This window comes from Arachis hypogaea, chromosome 8 (assembly GCF_003086295.3).
Source record: "Arachis hypogaea cultivar Tifrunner chromosome 8, arahy.Tifrunner.gnm2.J5K5, whole genome shotgun sequence".
In the NCBI taxonomy this organism is placed as follows: domain Eukaryota; kingdom Viridiplantae; phylum Streptophyta; class Magnoliopsida; order Fabales; family Fabaceae; genus Arachis; species Arachis hypogaea.
The window spans coordinates 5,058,196-5,075,366 of NC_092043.1; the positions used below are offsets into that span (position 1 = coordinate 5,058,196).

A 17,171-nucleotide genomic window follows, 5' to 3' on the forward strand; every position below is an offset into this window, starting at 1 on the left:
TAACGTAAGCAACAGAGAAGTTCAACTTCAATATAATATGAATTAAATTATTCCCCAAGTCTAGAGGTTTTCTCAAATTTACAATTCAGGTCTGTCACACATACAAGTCTTTTTGGCTTACAAGTTAAACAAGTTGGTCTAAATCCAAAAAAAAAAAAAAACACGCGCACCACTCTTTTAGAATCGAGCGTCCAACGCACGCCTTAATCACCCTTCTACAACATGTTCATGATGTCGCACTCTTCCTCTTCTTCCTTAATCAAAACGCAAACCGTTAAGTTCAAGCGACGTTCGAAACAAACTACGATTCTGCAGAAACAAGAAAAGATACAGATCTCCATAAAAAATCACCAAAAAAAATGAAGAAACATTATTCAAGATATTGTTTTACTGTTCTTCTAGGTTTTTTTTCTAGATTATTTCTGCCATGTGCCTCATCCTTAACCAGCAAAACATTAAAAGATTTCAAAAAGAAATATACTGTTTCCCTATGTTTTGGGTGTATTTCTTAAATTCTTTGGGTGTATTTCTGTAATCGCTTGGGTGTATTTCTATAATCGTTTGGGTGTATTTCTGAAGTTCTATTATCTTCAAAACGATTTCAAAGCTTGATTTCAAAAAACATGAAATCGAAAAAAAAAAAAACAAAGCAAGAATATAGAGAGAGAAAATGCACGTACGAAGAAGAAACCAGTAATAAACGCAGGTAAAACAACGAATGAAAAGGCAAAGAGAGAACGCACGAAGGAGATTCAACAAATTTGGCAAGAAAATCGAAAAAAGAAACGAAATCTTTTGAAAAATGCAATTTATATATTTACGCGTTAATTTATTTGAATTGATTTAAAAGTCTGTTAAAGAGGCACGTAACATAAGCAACGCGTTTAGTGGGTTTCATTTTCTTCAAGCTTGTAAAGCTTGTAAGCACAAAACACTTGTATGTAGAGATTAATCCTTTACAATTAGGTTTTTACCACTTTGAAGGGTTTTTGGTTAGGTCTCTACACCAATTTTAAATTTGTAATTAGGTATCTGACCTTAAAGTTATAAAAACATTTTTTTATTAAAAAAAATGTTTTCTGAAATCGGCGTCGTGCACTCAAATCCTCCATGAGATACCAATTGCACCAATTACGTCACTGAGATTAACAAAAGTGTACTATGTTAGTCCTGACCTAATTTCCATTAACGACGTGATGACATGACTTGATGACGTGGGCTGTTTGTGACACGTGTCACTTCATAATTTGGCCACGTGTAATTGTATGATGATGTGGTGACCAGTGACACGTGGCATGCTGATGTGGAAGGTTGTGTCACGTGTCACAATGCTATTTGGCTACGTGTCGCAACAATATTCATCTACGCGTCGTCCATTATGTCATTATTCTAGATGCATTAAATTACTCGCTCACTTTGCATTAAACGACTCATTTTAGTCTCTGAAATTAAATGTCGTGCACCAAACTAGTATTTTCACTAGTTTTTTCTCCTTTTTTCTATAAATTTAAAATTCTCAATATCATTAAATGATCAATTTCAATTCTATTTTTTCACATATTATTCAAATACAAGTGCTTTTATAAAATATATTTTCTCTTGCGAATACCCCTAACTGTCGTCTTAGAATTGACATGAATGCATTTCAAGCGCTCTTACTACCATTTCCGACCACTTTCGTCTAGACTGAAGAGATCGAAGATGGTAGTGAGGGTGCTTGAAGTGCCTGTAGTCTAACCCATTTACACACAATGGAAACGTGTATTTCACAAGAATAAAAAAATGTTTATTTTAATTATCGATTTCTTGTTAAAAACACATGTTTTTTTTTATGAAAATGTGTCTAATCAATCATATAATTCTTCTTTTATAATAACATATTTATAAAAAAACACATTTTTTTATGAAAAGATGTGTCTAATCAATCATATAATTTTTTTATTAATAACATACTTATATATTACAAAATTTACTAATGTTAAATTATTATAGAAAAAAATTTTAAAATTTTTTATGAAAGCACTTGTATTTAAACGATTTATGAAAAAATAGAATTGAAATTAGTGCATCTAAGATATTTAAAATTTAAAATTTAAAAAAATGAGAAAAAACTTGTGAAGGGATTAGTTTGGTGCACAACATTCAATAGGGATTAAAATGAACTACTTAATTCGAAGTGAGAGACTAATTTGGTGCATCTATAATGATGACATAATGGACGACACATAGACTAATACTGTTGCGACACGTGATCGAATAACATTATGACACGTAGTACAACTATTCACATCAACATGCCACGTATCACTGATCACCACAGTATCATACTATTACACGTGGGCAAACTATGGAATGACACATGTCATTAATAGTCCATGTTATCAAGTCATGTCATCACCTCGTTAATAAAAGATAAGTAAGGAACTAACATGGTAAATTTTTGTCAATCTTAAAAATATAATTAATGCGATTAAAATCTCATAAATGATTTTAGTACACAATGTTAATCTCAAAGGCTATTTTAAGATTTAACTCCCGCTATATCTTTTACATTAAATAAGGTTCATGGAAGGTCCTCAAGATTTTTCCCTCTCACCTTATATTTTTGTCTGAACGCAATTGCGGTGCTTGTATCTTCGGCAATGACAATTTCCTAAATCCTACACACACATGCGAAGCACCATTAAGTGACAGAACAATAGAATGATTGCTAATAAGGTTTTGACAATTAAATCGGTCATAAAACTGTTGTTTTAGTTACTAGTTCAAAAGATTCAATTGCTGTTTAATTAAAATAATTAAAATTATAATAAAATAATATATAAAATAAATAAATACAAAAATATAAATACCAATAACAAATTTATATTCTTACTATATTAATTAGTACGTTACATTATATTAGTCTTATATTATAACGATAGTCATTTGACTAAAATCTTTTGCCAATTTATAATTTTTTAACTTGAATTAAAATTATTAAGTATTTGAAAATTTGAGTCATTTTTTAAAATTATTTTTTTCTTTTTAAACACAATATATCTTCTAACATATATTTATTTTAGATTATATTAATTGATCTATATTAGTATTTTAAATACATGTATACACTATAATAAAAATAAAAAAGAAACTAAAATAAATGTTACAACAAAAAGAAAACTTAATAAAAGAGAAAAAATAATTTGTTGGGCTCAAATGGCTAGTCCAGCTCCAACATAAGAGTGAAATACTAACTCTATTAGAATAATAAAACCACCAGTATAAAGTATAGATAGCATTTATTCTCTTTAACGGAGAGCTTTATTCTCTCTAAAGGAGAGTGCTTCTCAGAACGCAAGGAACGCAGGTTCTGAGCTAAATAAACTTCATCTTATTGACATGCAACCCTACAAAAACCAAAATTCCTAAACTTTTATAAATCAAACACAAATCACTTTAACACAGCTAAAATTTAAGCTTATAAATGTTCAAAAACTAAAGTCCATACAGTCATTCAATCATATTTCAAGAGTATTCAAGTCAATTAGAGTTTCATATCAATTATGGTGCCCTAAAAATAATAGAAGGTAAGACTATCACGATCAAGAAATGGGAGCCGAATGAGCAGAAAGTGGAATGCCTGGATTTAGTAGGGAAGATTATAACTAAAAAGAAAATGAACTTCAAAACCTGTGGGAATGCAATCTTGAGGATTTGGAAAACCCAAGAGGTGTCTCAATATCAGAGGTAGGAAGAAACAAATTGCTAGTGATCTTTAAAGACAAGAAAAAGGGTTTACAAATATTAAGAATTGGGTCGTAGAGCATAAGAGGACAACTATTGAATCTTCAGCTCTGGTTACAAGGAGAATCTATTCTGAAGTTTAACATGATCGTACGGAGATGTGGGAAAAGATTCATGGAGTTTCTTTGGAGAGTATCTATTTAAAGATAGCAAAAACCATTCGTGACTTATTGGGAGTGGTGCTGGAAATAGAAGATTTAAGAAGGTAAGAAGCACTAGAGAGGACATAGATAGAGAAGTTTCGGATGAAGGTAGAAGAAGAAAAGTTTCGGAGAACATAGATAGAGAAGAACAACCGCATGAGGACGAGAACACTCAAAGAAAAAGTGAGGTTGGTCAAAATATTATAGATAGTGGAGTGGGCAGAAGCAAAATTAGGGATAGTGGTTTTCGAGATATGATACATAGAAAACAAAGTATAAGAGAGATTGGAGAAGCAGTGTAGAGAGAGAAGGTAAACAAAATCCCTAAAGTTATGCAATATGGTAGGAACGGGGCAAAAAAATGTGATAAGAAAATGAGGTGTCTATTGAGGGAGAGAAGGGGGGGGGGGGGGGGGGGGGATAACAACAAGGTTGAAGGAGCTAAAAAAATATAAGGCTAAAAGCAGAGAAATAAATTTAGTCTAAAATTAGGGGGGGGGGGGGGGGGGGAGGATGCAAACTAATGGGCTAGATTTGGTTAATAAGCCCAAGGGAGGTAAACAAGGCCTAACAACAACAAAAATAAAAGAGCTGAAGATCAAATTCAAGTATAGTCCAAACAAAGAAATAGAGGACACTAGTGGGTTAAAAAGAAAGCCTATGATTAAAGGTATACTCATGAAAAATATAGACCAAACAAAAATACTTCAACCAAAAAAAGAAATCTGCAGAAAAATAATTATGAAAAGATCATAAGCAGAAACATAAGGATCTTGAGAAAGGTGAGGAAGCTGAAAACCAAATTATGGTTGAGGAAGCGAGCCTAATCATGCTCTACCCCGAATCATAAGGATTTTGAGATGGAACTATTACAGGATGGCAGCTCCTGGACTCTTGAAACTTTTAGGGTTACGTAAATAGCTAAAGTCGTCGTCTGTTATATATATATATATATATATATATATATATATGTTATGGACACTAGAAACTAATGAAGAACGTAGCGTGAAGAAGACACTAGAAATTCTAGTGGACAGTATAGAGCATAACTTTGCACTAAACCAAGTAGAGGATACTGTTATTGTAGAAGAAGAAGAGTTGGTTGAAGATTTAGGAGATGCCGAACCGCCACCTAAATCTAGAGTTGTGGAGAATTCCATCAAGGACGCTACAATCGATGCTAAGGAGGATAGTGCACAACCCCCAAAGCAGGTATCTTATGGAGAACTAGACGGAACTACCCGAGACACATGTTTCCTTGATGATGATGATCACAAGTCGAGTTCTCTTGGTATTGAACTTGCATCCGCAAGTGAATTCCTTGAGACAGAAGAATCTTCCCCAAGTGAATACGAAGATGATGCAGAGGTCAACTTTTCTCAACCTCCCAATTATGACTCAAGTGATGAGAAAGATATCAGTGAATTTGATTAAGACATGATTGAATTGGAAGAAAATTACCAAGAAGTGGAGGAATTCACAGAAGACCACAAGGAAGTAGAGCTTGCAGAACCACTGAAAACGCTGATCCCAAGGCCACTACCACCCAACACAAACTTCAAGTGGGTAAAATCCTTGACCTTTATCTTCAATTTTTCACTTGAATATGGTTTGCTTGAGACAGATGGCCAACTTAGAGCTCTTTGCGGCTTTAAGAGAAAAAGGGAAATGACTCGCACTCAGCGCTGGTATGCAAGATTCAATGAGGTTTCGCACTTCAATTTGAGGTGCAGGAATTGGTGTCAAGCTCAATTGGAAGGATCTCGGAAGCTGTTTGGTCACTGCAGTGAGAATTCAGATTACTTATCACCCGGCTGGAAAAATGCAAATCAAGACAAAGACGGGTGTACAAGTAGAGTTTGGGATCTTGGAATCTATTCTACCATTCAACACTCCGGGAGCCTGCAAGCCTGTTTGAACTCACACAAGGGCTTTACGTACTTTGTTTGGGACCCCGGAGGATGCTGGCATTCCAAACACTGGTGGAGATTTCTGGACAAATTCAAGAACAAGCCACCATAACAGGAAGCTCATCAAATGTCCAACTTAAGGACTTAAACTAAAAGTGCTAGGTGGGAGACAACCCACCATGGTATAATCGTTCCTTTTTCTGTTTTAATTTTAGTCTGTTTTTGAGTTTTGATTGAACCTGGAATCATGCATAGTATTCATATTAAGCATTGCATTTTGCATATTGCATTAAAAAAAAATCACGCACGCGACGCGACAGCGTCGTCGACGCGTCCGCGTCATATGTGCGTTGGGAAGAAAAGAAAATTGAACAGAAAGTCACGCAAAAGCGTGGCTGGAGGCATGCCTTTGACACAAATTGGTCCACGCGACCGCGTCGCTGACGAGTCCGCGTCATGTGGGAAAAATGCCTCCCACACGTCCGCGTCACCCACGCGAACGCGTGCCCTGAAATCGACGTAAAAAGGGTGTATGGCCGAAAATTGAGCTAGAATTGGGCTGGAGTCGTGCTAGAAGCACAAGCCCTGCCATGCGTACGCGTGCCCCACGCGTACGCGTGCCCCACGCGTCCGTGCCGTTTTCAAATTTAGGCCATCCACGCGATCGCGTCAACCACGTGACCGCGTCACCCAAAGGTTTGGCAATATGAATTTCAAACAGAGAGTTGAGCGACCGCGAGGCTACTCTCGCGCCACTAGCACAAATCGAGTCACGCGTTCGCGTCACTTGAATTTATCACACCCCACGCGAACGCGTGCCCCATGCGCTCGCGTCACAAGCGCCGCACAGCTTATCCAAATCAGCCAAATATCTTATCTTTTTCTTCCCCATATCTAAATCTTTTCTTTCCCTTCTTATTTCTTTCTTCCTCCCTTCTTCCTTTCTCTTTCTTCATCCCTTTAACTTCTCATCCTTCTTCATTCTCATTCTATTTTCCTTATTTCCATTGGTGTTAAATGCTCTTATTCAACTGTTGTATCTTTTCTGGTATTATTTTGGTGCTCAGTGACTTATTTTACGCTGTTGGGTAATATTTTTTAAGTCAATGCTAATCCTTTATGATATTTGTATTAATTTTGCATTGATATGAATTTATATTGTCTTGCACTCTCTTCCCCTTTGTTGCAACTTTTGCACCACTGGTATGCCATGTGCTTCTATTATTTTCTTATTTGCATGTTGTAGCTACCATGTAATTGGGACCCTCATTATTTGGCATTAACCTACCCAGACTTTTTGTTATTTTTTTATTTTTATTTCTGGGTTACTTTTTCTTCTTTTTCCTCTTCTTTCAGGATGGCCACCGAATAAGGAAAGGAAAAGAACTTCTATATGGGGCGACAAACAAGTCCATCTGCACAAACCTTGGAGAAAAGCACCAGTTGGAACAGTCCATCCACCTGCACATCTTAGCATGCACCGAGGACGGTGCAATCTTTAAGTGTGGGGAGGTCGATACCGATCTCCATGGGTTAGTTATTCTCTTCTCAACACCAATATTCTATTTTCTTTGTTTTTTCATTGTTGCATTGCATAATAGATTGCATGTGTAGTTGATTGTTTACATTTAAGTACTCCTTGGTTGAAAAATAATAAGTTTCTTTTAAAGACCCTATTTTTGAAAAATTTCACTAATTTAAATTAAAAAAAAATTCAAAATTTTCTATGTGTTAAATTTGTTTGAAGTTGTATTTGGAACATGGTTTTTGAGCCAAAGAACACACAACCTGTGAGGTTTGAGCTTATTTATATGGTTACATTATTTAACCATAAATTTTTATTCTTGTGTGTTTTCTTCTCTATGATTCTAATCTTTATTTTGTTCTAATCTATATGTTCAATATTTAGTGTATTTACATACTTGCATATGATTGAGGCCATTACTTGTTTTTGCTCACTTATCCCAAATAAGCCTACCCTTTTATGTCACCCTTTGTTAGCCACTTTGAGCTTTTTAATCCCCTTCTGTTCTATAACCACATCACTAGCCTTAAGCAGAAAAACAAATTAAATATCCCAATTGAATATTTGGTTAGCTTAAAGATAGAGGTTGTGCATCAACTAAGTGTGGGGAAACTGTGGGAACATGGGTTAATAAGGGAATGTATCATGTTTCTAATTCTGAATATTAGGAAATTTGGGTATCTACTCATGTAAAACAGAAAATTAAAAAAATTTCATATGCATTGATATGTTATTTTAGTTTTTATGTCTCTATAAAAAAAAAAGAAAAAAAAAAGAAAAAAATATATAATATAAATAAATAAATAAGGGGACAAAATTACCCCAATGTTAAGTTAATAAAAGATCAATGCATATGTGACACAAATCAAAAGAAAAGTTGACACATGAGTATGTGATATAAAAGTGGGAATTATGGGTAGCTAGGCATGATTTTAGAAGTTATATAGAATGTATGTATGTTAGGTGATAGCTCAGGTTACTCAAAGATTCAATTTATAGCTCACTTAGCCATACATATATCCTCACCCTTGCCTTGGCCCCATTACAACCTTGAAAAGACCTCATGATGTGTGTATGAGTATACTAAATATTTGTTGATTGGTTAGATGAAGGACAAAGTTTAGAAAGCATGATTAGGGAAGAATAGAGTGATTGACCCTAGACACCTGAGAGATTAGAGTGATATACACTACCAGTGAGGGTTCAGTGCTTGATTCTATGTTCCCTGCTTTCATGAGCTATCTTCTTACAAGTTTAGTTGTCTTTTATTATGTAATTTGAATTAGTGAAATTTGATTCATATTTGTCTTGAAAAACTTGTTTACTTTTAACCAAGTAGGTAGAAACATTTTGCATGTAGTTGCATCCGCATAGATAGGTTGCACTGCATACTCTCTATCATTTCTCTTCACTCCTTTATAGCTTCTCTTGAGCTTAGCATGAGGGCATGCTAATATTTAAGTGTGGGGAGGTTGATAAACCACTATTTTATGGTTTATCTTGTGCTCAATTGAGTGGTTTTTATCAACTCTTTACCCACTTATTCATATGATTTGCATGGTTTTACATTCTCCTTCCTGATTTTGTGCTATGACTGAAAACATGCTTCTTTGGCTTTTATTTTCTTTTATTTAAATCCTCTCTTATTATCATTCGATGCCTTGATATGTGTGTTAAGTGATTTCAGGAATTACAGGACAAGAATGGTTTAGAGGATGGAAAGGAAGCATGCAAAAGTGGAAGGAATACAAGAAGTTGAAGAAATTGCTAAGTTGTCCAGCCTGACCTCTTTGCACTCAAATGGTCATAACTTGAGCTACAGAGGTCCAAATAAGATGGTTTCAGTTGCGTTGGAAAGCTAACATCCGGGGCTTCGATTTGATATATAATTTGTCATAATGGCTGTACAAATAAATGATGCGAACGCGCTCTTCACGCAAACGCATCGCATTTGCGAATCTCATTCCATGCAAACGCGTGGACGACGCCTCCGCGTCACTTTGCCGCGACCTGTACGGACCAGAAAGCGCTGGGAGTGACTTCTAGACTGTTTTTGACCCAGTTCTCGGCCCATAAAACACATATTAGAGGCTGAGAGTGGAGCAGAATCAAATCATTCAATCATTGCTCACAATTTTAGGCTTTAGATGTAGTTTTTAGAGAGAGAGGTTCTCTCCTCTCTCTTAGGATTTAGGATTAGGATTTCTATTAGGATTAGGATTAGGATTGTTTCTTCACACCAAGTTCAATAATTTATGTATCTCTTCTACTTTTATTTACTCTGATGCTTTTATTTGTATCTGATTTATGTTGCCCAATTGACTTATGAACTTTTCCATGTTAGAATTGACATCTCCATTCAATTTAAGGTACTCCATATATTTATGATTTCAATTTAGCTTTTTATATTCTTGGCTTTAATTGATTAATTGGTAACTCTTGAGTTGTCAAACTCATTGTTGATTGAAAATTGGAATTCTTCAAGAATTAATTCGAGTTCCAATAACTTTAGCCTTTTCCAAGGAAAGACTAGGACCTGAGGAACCAAACTTATTCCATCCACTTGACTTACCTTTATAGTTAGAGGTTAATTTAGTGGGAGAAAAATCCAATTCTCATCACAATTGATAAGGATAACTGGGATAGGGCTTCTAGTTTTCATACCTTGCCAAGAGTTGTACTAGTTATTAATTTATTAATTTCTGCAATTTATTTCTCCTATTCAAAAACCTTTTCAAACCCAAAAATACTGTTTTGCATAACCAATAATAATTCATACTTCCCTGCAATTCCTTGAGAAGACGACCCGATGTTTGAATACTTCGGTTATAAATTTTATTGGGTTTGTTACTTGTGACAACCAAACGTTTGTACGAAGGGATTTTCTGTTAGTTTAGAATCTATACTCACAACGCGACTATATTTTTACAAAATTCTTTACTAGCAAAAATCCTAACGTCAGAGCTCCTAACCTTAACAGTGGAGGATTAGTTGCTCATGGAATGTAAATTTGTATAGAATTTCCTATTAGAATTTCCCTAATGGAACCTCCTCAATAGAAGAGAAGTCTCCCATTTTTATAACTAATCCTAATTAATTTAAAATCTAATATCTAAAATTAAGATAATATCTTTTCCTATTTTAAAATCAAATTTGAATTTAAATCAGAATTAACTAACTACTTCGCGTCTTGTAACATGGGGACCACTTGGCTTCACTGGATCTGCGCCTAACTTGGGTGCTAAAATGGGGCCCAGAAATCACCCCAGCGGTTTCTGCACGTGGCGCATGTCACGCGTACGCGTCAGTCACGTGTATGCGTCAATAGCCTTTTTCGCGAGTCACGCGGACGTGTCGGTCACGCGGACACGTCGCTGTAAATTTCTTCAAATCACGCGTACGCGTCAGTCACGCGTACGTAACACCGTGGAAAGCTCCAAATCACGCGCACGCGTCAGTCACGCGTACGCATCGCTTCTCGCTGCCATCTCTTTTTGTTCTTGTGCTGCAGAAACTCCATCAAATCCAGCCGAATGCTACCTAAAATAAACAAAATTGTAAAAGACTCAAAGTAGCATCCGTATTTGCTAAAAGATAATTAATTCTTTATTAAACTCAATAAATTATATGCAAATTCACTAGAAAAAGATAGGAAAGATACTCACGCATCATTATGCCAAAACCGTATAAGACGTACATCCTCATCGTCGCGCAGACGATACCTGAATAAAAATGCCATAACGTTTTTATCACAAGCGTGTTCACATAAATATACCACTAGCAGAAACAACACAGTTGTGACATACCTTTTATAAATCAAAGTACCATCTATTTCGATTGGATATCTGTAGTAGATTTTCTTCACCTTCTTTGTCTCTTGCATCCCCACAGAGGGTAATACCAGATTCTTTAACAGCTCTAAACAATTTATTTCTGCTGATGGGTAAATATAGGTTGGTTTGATGTAAAAACGATAGAACCTTCCTCATCATACACCATTTTTCCATTGTAATGAGTGGACAACAGTGGATTTCTTGTCATTGTAAAAAATTGAGATTATCAACAACCAAAATAATTGTCGAGAACAAAGTTTGGTGCTCAACTTCGTTGTGTTAGAAAAATTTTTGGGAAAAACTTCACATAAAGTTCGCCGAGGGAACGGCGAACTTGTCCTAATTACAAAAAAAAAACATGCATTCCTGTAAATAAAGATCAAAACTGTGTTCCGTGAAAATAATTATTTTTAATAATTTATAACAGAAAAAATCTCTTTTAAATAAGTTATAATTTTTGAATAAGTTACAATTTTATGAAAAAATGTAACTTTTTAAATATAGCTTTCATATATTTTAAAAATATATCTCACAAAAAATATTCTCTATTAGATATTCGGTGTATTTTTAAGTTATTCTCTACCTTTTTTCTTATTTACCTTATATAGGTCACTCTTTAGTGATATGTTATGTTTTCAAATATTTTCGATTATCAAGTTGTTAGTAACTATGGTGGACATCACTATTAATTTATCTTAAAGATTATATCGTTAATTTGACTGCTTCTCTAAATTTTAACTAAAAATAAATTTTAACTGAAAATTATTAACTTCTGTAAAACATATTATGTATCTTATTAAAAATAATTAATAAAGAATAACAAACTTCATTTTTTGATATAAAAGTTTTTATTTTGTTAGAATTGAGCTATTTTGATTTTTAATTTCTCATGTGGGCCAAGATAAATTGTTAATAAAATATGAAATTTTTTTTGGTGCTTATATAAATTATGTCTAATTTACCTAAAATTAGATATAAAATAAAATATAATCTATCTTTTTATTTTTGAATTTTATAAGTGAAACATAGGCACCATAAAAGATATTATAAAATATTTAGTATGGAACTTTGTTAAATGATCCCTTATTTTTGCTGGAAATTATCTTTAAAAACTCTGACCTTTAATTCGTACCTTACATATGTCATGTGATTAATTTGGGAGTTAGTTAAGACTTAAGACTAGAGATTAGGGGTGTGTATGGGTCAGATGAAATTCGACTTGATTTGATTTATATTCGACTCGAAATATATAACGGGTCTATTTGTTAGATCTGAATCCGACTCTAAACCCAATGAAATCTATACACTTTCCGGCCACGATTATACTGAATAAAAATCAGGTAAAAACCGAGCCGTTAACATTACATTACCTTAGTACATTCTTGTAAGTTAGTATGTAAAAATATCCAAATTTTCAAGACTCCAACCATTATTTGACATAGTAAAATTTACTTAGAAAAATATAACAAGAACCAACTCTTCTCTAAAATTAAAGTATAACCGTAATCAATATTAATATTGTCTAATAAGTAATAACACCAAATATTTAAATCAATATAAATAACACAATATTATGCATTAGTCTAAAGTCTTATGTATTTTAAACATAAAACATTATTTTAAAGTCTTATAATGATTAATAACACAAAATATTAAGGTTTACAATATTTAAATTCCACATAAAAATAACCATCATCCATACTAATAACACAAAATATTAATTGTGTATGATGATCGAGCCACCGGACCGAATTCGAATGACCCAAACTTGAACTATGACTTGGACCCGACCCGAAATAATGACCGGATCTATTTTTGAAACCCTTATCTAGTACTAAATCCAATAAAATTACACCAAATTAACTCTTAAAGTATTCGAGACCAAATCGAATTTTCGAACCGAATCGAACCATGCACACCCCTACTAGAGATATAAATGATGGTCTTAACTCTTAAATGTGCCCCTTAATTGATGAAAAGTATTTTAAATAAGAAAACTTGATGGAATAAAACCTAAATATCTAAATAACAAAAAGGTGTCCAATAACTAAGTGCCAACTGGCAAACGTAATTATTTTAGCCGAGGGTATCATAATCATAAAATGAAATATTTATAAATAATTATAAATTATGTAATTGGATAGAGTTAAAACTTAAAACAGAGAGAAATGGGAAGAAAGACTTGTAGCCATTGTTATGAGATCTAGCTCGATTGGAAATTCGATCATCTGACCAGATCGAATCACTCTTTGAACTGTCCAAGCATCAGTCCTGCTGAAAACATAGTCGACCTGCCCAGGATTTAGCAAAATCGGTGATCCGGCCGGTTTATATAACTCGGACCGGGTCATGCTTTAATTTTTTCAAAAAAAATTGAAAACGACGTCGTTTTCAATTGAGGCACCCAATGCCCTAATCTGATCAGTGATCAACCTCAAGGCCTCAACGTCTCTCTTCTCTCGAAGCCACTCACCACTGGCCCTCAGTCTCTTTCTCGTCACTCTCTCACCTCTCTCACGGCTGGTGTTGTCGCACTCAAGCTCTCGTCTCCGGTCTCGCTCACTCACTTACTGTCTCGCACTCGAGCTCGTCGTCTCGCGCTCAAGCTCGTCGTGCCGCTCTGTGTCGTCAGTCGCCGGCGGCAGAAGCAGACGGAACCGGCATCTGGTCCCTCGGCTGGTGGTCGTTGTCGTCTTCTTGCTTCGGCCGTCAGTTGGTCAGCTTCCTTCACCGTCAGTTGGTCCCTGGGCAGGTGAGTTCGAACAGATTGCCCTGTTCTTTCTTTTTTATTTTCGTTGCTGTATACAATCACTACACCTTGAATTTTTTACTGAAAATATGACTGAGCTCTTTTGTTTTTTTTTTTTTATGCTGAAAATCATCACTTGTTGCTGATTATCATAACTGGTGGTTGTTTTTGTTGCTGTGTTGCTGAAATAATGACAGCTAAATTTTTTGTTGCTATAAATCATGTTTGGAGCTAGAGTTTTTGTTGCTGAAAATTATCATAGTTTAATTTGTTGTTGAAAATTATCAATGAGCTGAATTTGTTGCTTAACATATCACCGAGCTAATTTTTTTGTTGCTGAAAAACATCACTGAGTTGAATCTGTTGCTGATTATCATCAAGAACCTTGAATTTGTTGCTGTCTTGCTTAAATAATCACTTAGCTAAATTTTTTGTTGCGTTAAATCATATTTGGAGCTAAAGGTTTTGTTGCTGAAAATTATCATAAATGAATTTGTTGTTGAAAATTATCAATGAGCTGAATTTGTTGCTATAATAATAGATTTAATTCTTAGTATTGACTGATTTAATTCTTAGTAATGATGGACCGAGTAACAATTCTATGGAAGATACAGATGCAAATCAAAATGAGAAAAATGTTGGTCAAGTTCTAAATTTGTCCTATGAGGATATAGATGCCGACTTTCGGATCACTCCTTGGATTTGATTTTTCGCTTGTTTTATCTTTTGCTTTCTCTTGTTCGTTTAAATTGAGAAAGTATTAGTTATGTCTAAGAACTGATACGTAATTCTTATTAATATGTTTGTGAAGACATGCATTTTAAGTTTTGATTTTGCTTTTATAATTTTATATTTTTATTCAATTATGACTGGGTTAATCGGGTTAACCAGTGACTCAATGACCCGGTTGTATGACCGGATCAATTACCGGTTCAGTTTTGATAACTATGCTTGTGGCAAAGAGAGGGTAGCGAGGGAATGAGTAGAGGGTAGAAGGGCCTTATGCAATAAAATGAGCCATGTTACTTTATAATTTGTTATTTGAATTGACTTGTTGGAGTACCGAGCAGAGAGTACGCCTGGCTTCAAGCTTCAAACTCCCGCCAATATCCAAGGGTAAAGGTAAGGGCAAGGGCAAGTTTGAAAAGTGTTTGGCAGAGTGGAAGGTTCCAGAAGAGAAGAATGAGTGCCGTGAACATCACCAACGTGACGGTGCTAGATAACCCTGCTTCCTTTCTCACCCCGTTTCAGTTCGAGATCTCCTACGAGTGTTTGACTCCTCTCAAAGATGGTTCGTAACCTCTCTTCCCCAAACCCTTTTAGGATTCCAGCTTTGATAAATGCAGTGTTATGTTCTGACTTCTTTCTTTCAATTATCTCTTCTATATTCGGGACATTCCCCGTTTGCTTCTGCCAACGTTTGTAGTTATGTTGATAGAATATGGAATTGCTTTTTGATTTCATCCATGCCCATGTCTATAGATCTAGCTTGACGCTCGGCCTGTAGGAACCACAACATGTAGCTTCTTAGCACAACTCAGATGTCAAATATTTCTTTATTTCATAATTGTTTCCTTGTGATTTAACTACAAAAAATGGGTATTTCAGTATCAGTACCACGAATTTCCTGTCCCTAATTATTTTAGATCAGGAAACTTGTCAATTCATCTCAATTAGACTCTGCCACCAAAGTACCTACGGTTCATACTCTATTGTGGAACAAAAATGCTATGTCCACACTAAAATCATCTGTGTATAAATACATATGTAGTTTAACTCATTTTTAATGTGCATTTTGTATTTTAATGTGTATTTTACAATGGTAACTTATTTTGGTGTATACCTAGCATGGTTAATTTTGGAATAGTGCCCTTTTTGTTTCACAATAGATGACTCTAAAATTGTACATTATCAGGACCTTTTTTTTCTTCAAAAAAAAAAATGTTCAAGACATCGACACATGAGCATACATACACATAAGGATTTTTGAGAACCAACTTTTAATCTGAATTCTCATGTCAAGTTATGGTAAATAGCTGTAATGAAGCATATTTTTCTACCAGCTTTGCCATCATTTCAATCTTGAATGCTTCTTGCTGCTGATGTCCACTATACTTTTGGTTTTAATCAAGCTTGCTGCATATGTTGGTACAGATTTGGAATGGAAGCTCATCTATGTTGGATCCGCTGAGGATGAGACCTATGACCAATTATTAGAGAGTGTCCTTGTTGGTCCGGTCAATATTGGAAACTATCGCTTTGTTTTACAGGCAAGGTTTATAAATACCATTTCAGTTCTGAGTTGCAATCGCTCAATGAATCAAACTTATAAATAATGTTATGGCAGGCAGATCCACCAGACCCATCAAAGATTCGCGAAGAAGATATAATTGGTGTCACTGTGCTGCTTTTGACATGCTCTTATCTGGGTCAAGAATTCATTCGTGTTGGCTATTATGTGAACAATGATTATGATGATGAGCAGCTGAGGGAGGAACCTCCACCAAATGTCTTAGTTGACAGGGTTCAGAGGAACATTTTATCTGACAAACCAAGGGTCACAAAGTTCCCTATCAATTTCCACCCTGAGAACAATGAAAACGAAGAGCAACCCGGTCCAGCTGAGAACCCTTCTGAAACTAGAGAAGATCCACTTGCTGACGGTGATTGTGATCCCTCAGATGAGAAGGATTCTTAACATTTTGTAGTTATACAGGCTTTTTCAGTTCCCGGATCTCCAACTTTACATTGACCGTGTGTGTGGATTAAGGTGGCTTTCTATGAATCTCTTGTTAATGTGAATTAGGTTTGAATCTTGTTGGAAGTATACTTGTAACGTGGGGAAACCAGTTTTTGTCCATGAAGCTTTCCATGCGAACCCAATTTCATTGATCTTCTCTTTGATAAATCATATTTTGATTCGTAGTATCAAAAAGGTTTCGTTATTTTTAAGTCATTTTTAGCTTTTCATTAGTTTAATCTGTCTTTTTGCTGAATAATAATATACAAATGGGAGAATCAGCCTCTTCTGGTTCTTGGGTTTTTCACTGAAATAAAATAAAAATTTTATTATTTACCCAAACTCTATTTTTCAACTTTAATTCTCCAAATACGATTTTTTTTTTGGATTTAGGAGAGTTCGTCTAACTCCTTGATAAATTTCACTTCAATTATTTCCAAAACACATGAAACTCAAATTTTTAAGCCATTATTATGGTATCCAAG

At 34.8% G+C, this 17,171-nt stretch overlaps 1 protein-coding gene and 1 long non-coding RNA gene across 2 annotated transcripts; one reads left to right on the plus strand and one right to left on the minus strand.

Moving 5' to 3' along the window:
* Positions 1-5: 5 nt before the first annotated feature.
* Positions 6-4,275, minus strand: LOC112705773 (uncharacterized). Its single transcript, XR_003155561.3, has 3 exons — positions 3,673-4,275; positions 2,597-2,660; positions 6-309 (listed from the first exon to the last, which is right to left on the minus strand). It is a non-coding gene; the product is annotated as an uncharacterized lncRNA (long non-coding RNA).
* A 9,041-nt stretch (positions 4,276-13,316) lies between these two features.
* On the plus strand, positions 13,317-16,881 carry LOC112705774 (histone chaperone ASF1B). Its single transcript, XM_025756735.3, has 4 exons — positions 13,317-13,949; positions 15,017-15,237; positions 16,101-16,216; positions 16,294-16,881. Exons 2-4 carry the CDS (start codon positions 15,129-15,131, stop codon positions 16,642-16,644), a joined length of 576 nt encoding a protein of 191 aa, XP_025612520.1. The 5' UTR covers positions 13,317-13,949; positions 15,017-15,128; the 3' UTR covers positions 16,645-16,881.
* The last annotated feature ends 290 nt before the right edge of the window (positions 16,882-17,171 follow it).

Coding starts and splice junctions, on each gene's coding strand:
- LOC112705774 (XM_025756735.3), top strand. CDS start 15,129: ATGAGTGCCGTGAACATCACCAACGTGACGGTGCTAGATAACCCTGCT. Junction 15,238..16,100: donor TTTGACTCCTCTCAAAGATG/GTTCGTAACCTC, acceptor ATGTTGGTACAG/ATTTGGAATGGAAGCTCATC. Junction 16,217..16,293: donor ACTATCGCTTTGTTTTACAG/GCAAGGTTTATA, acceptor ATGTTATGGCAG/GCAGATCCACCAGACCCATC.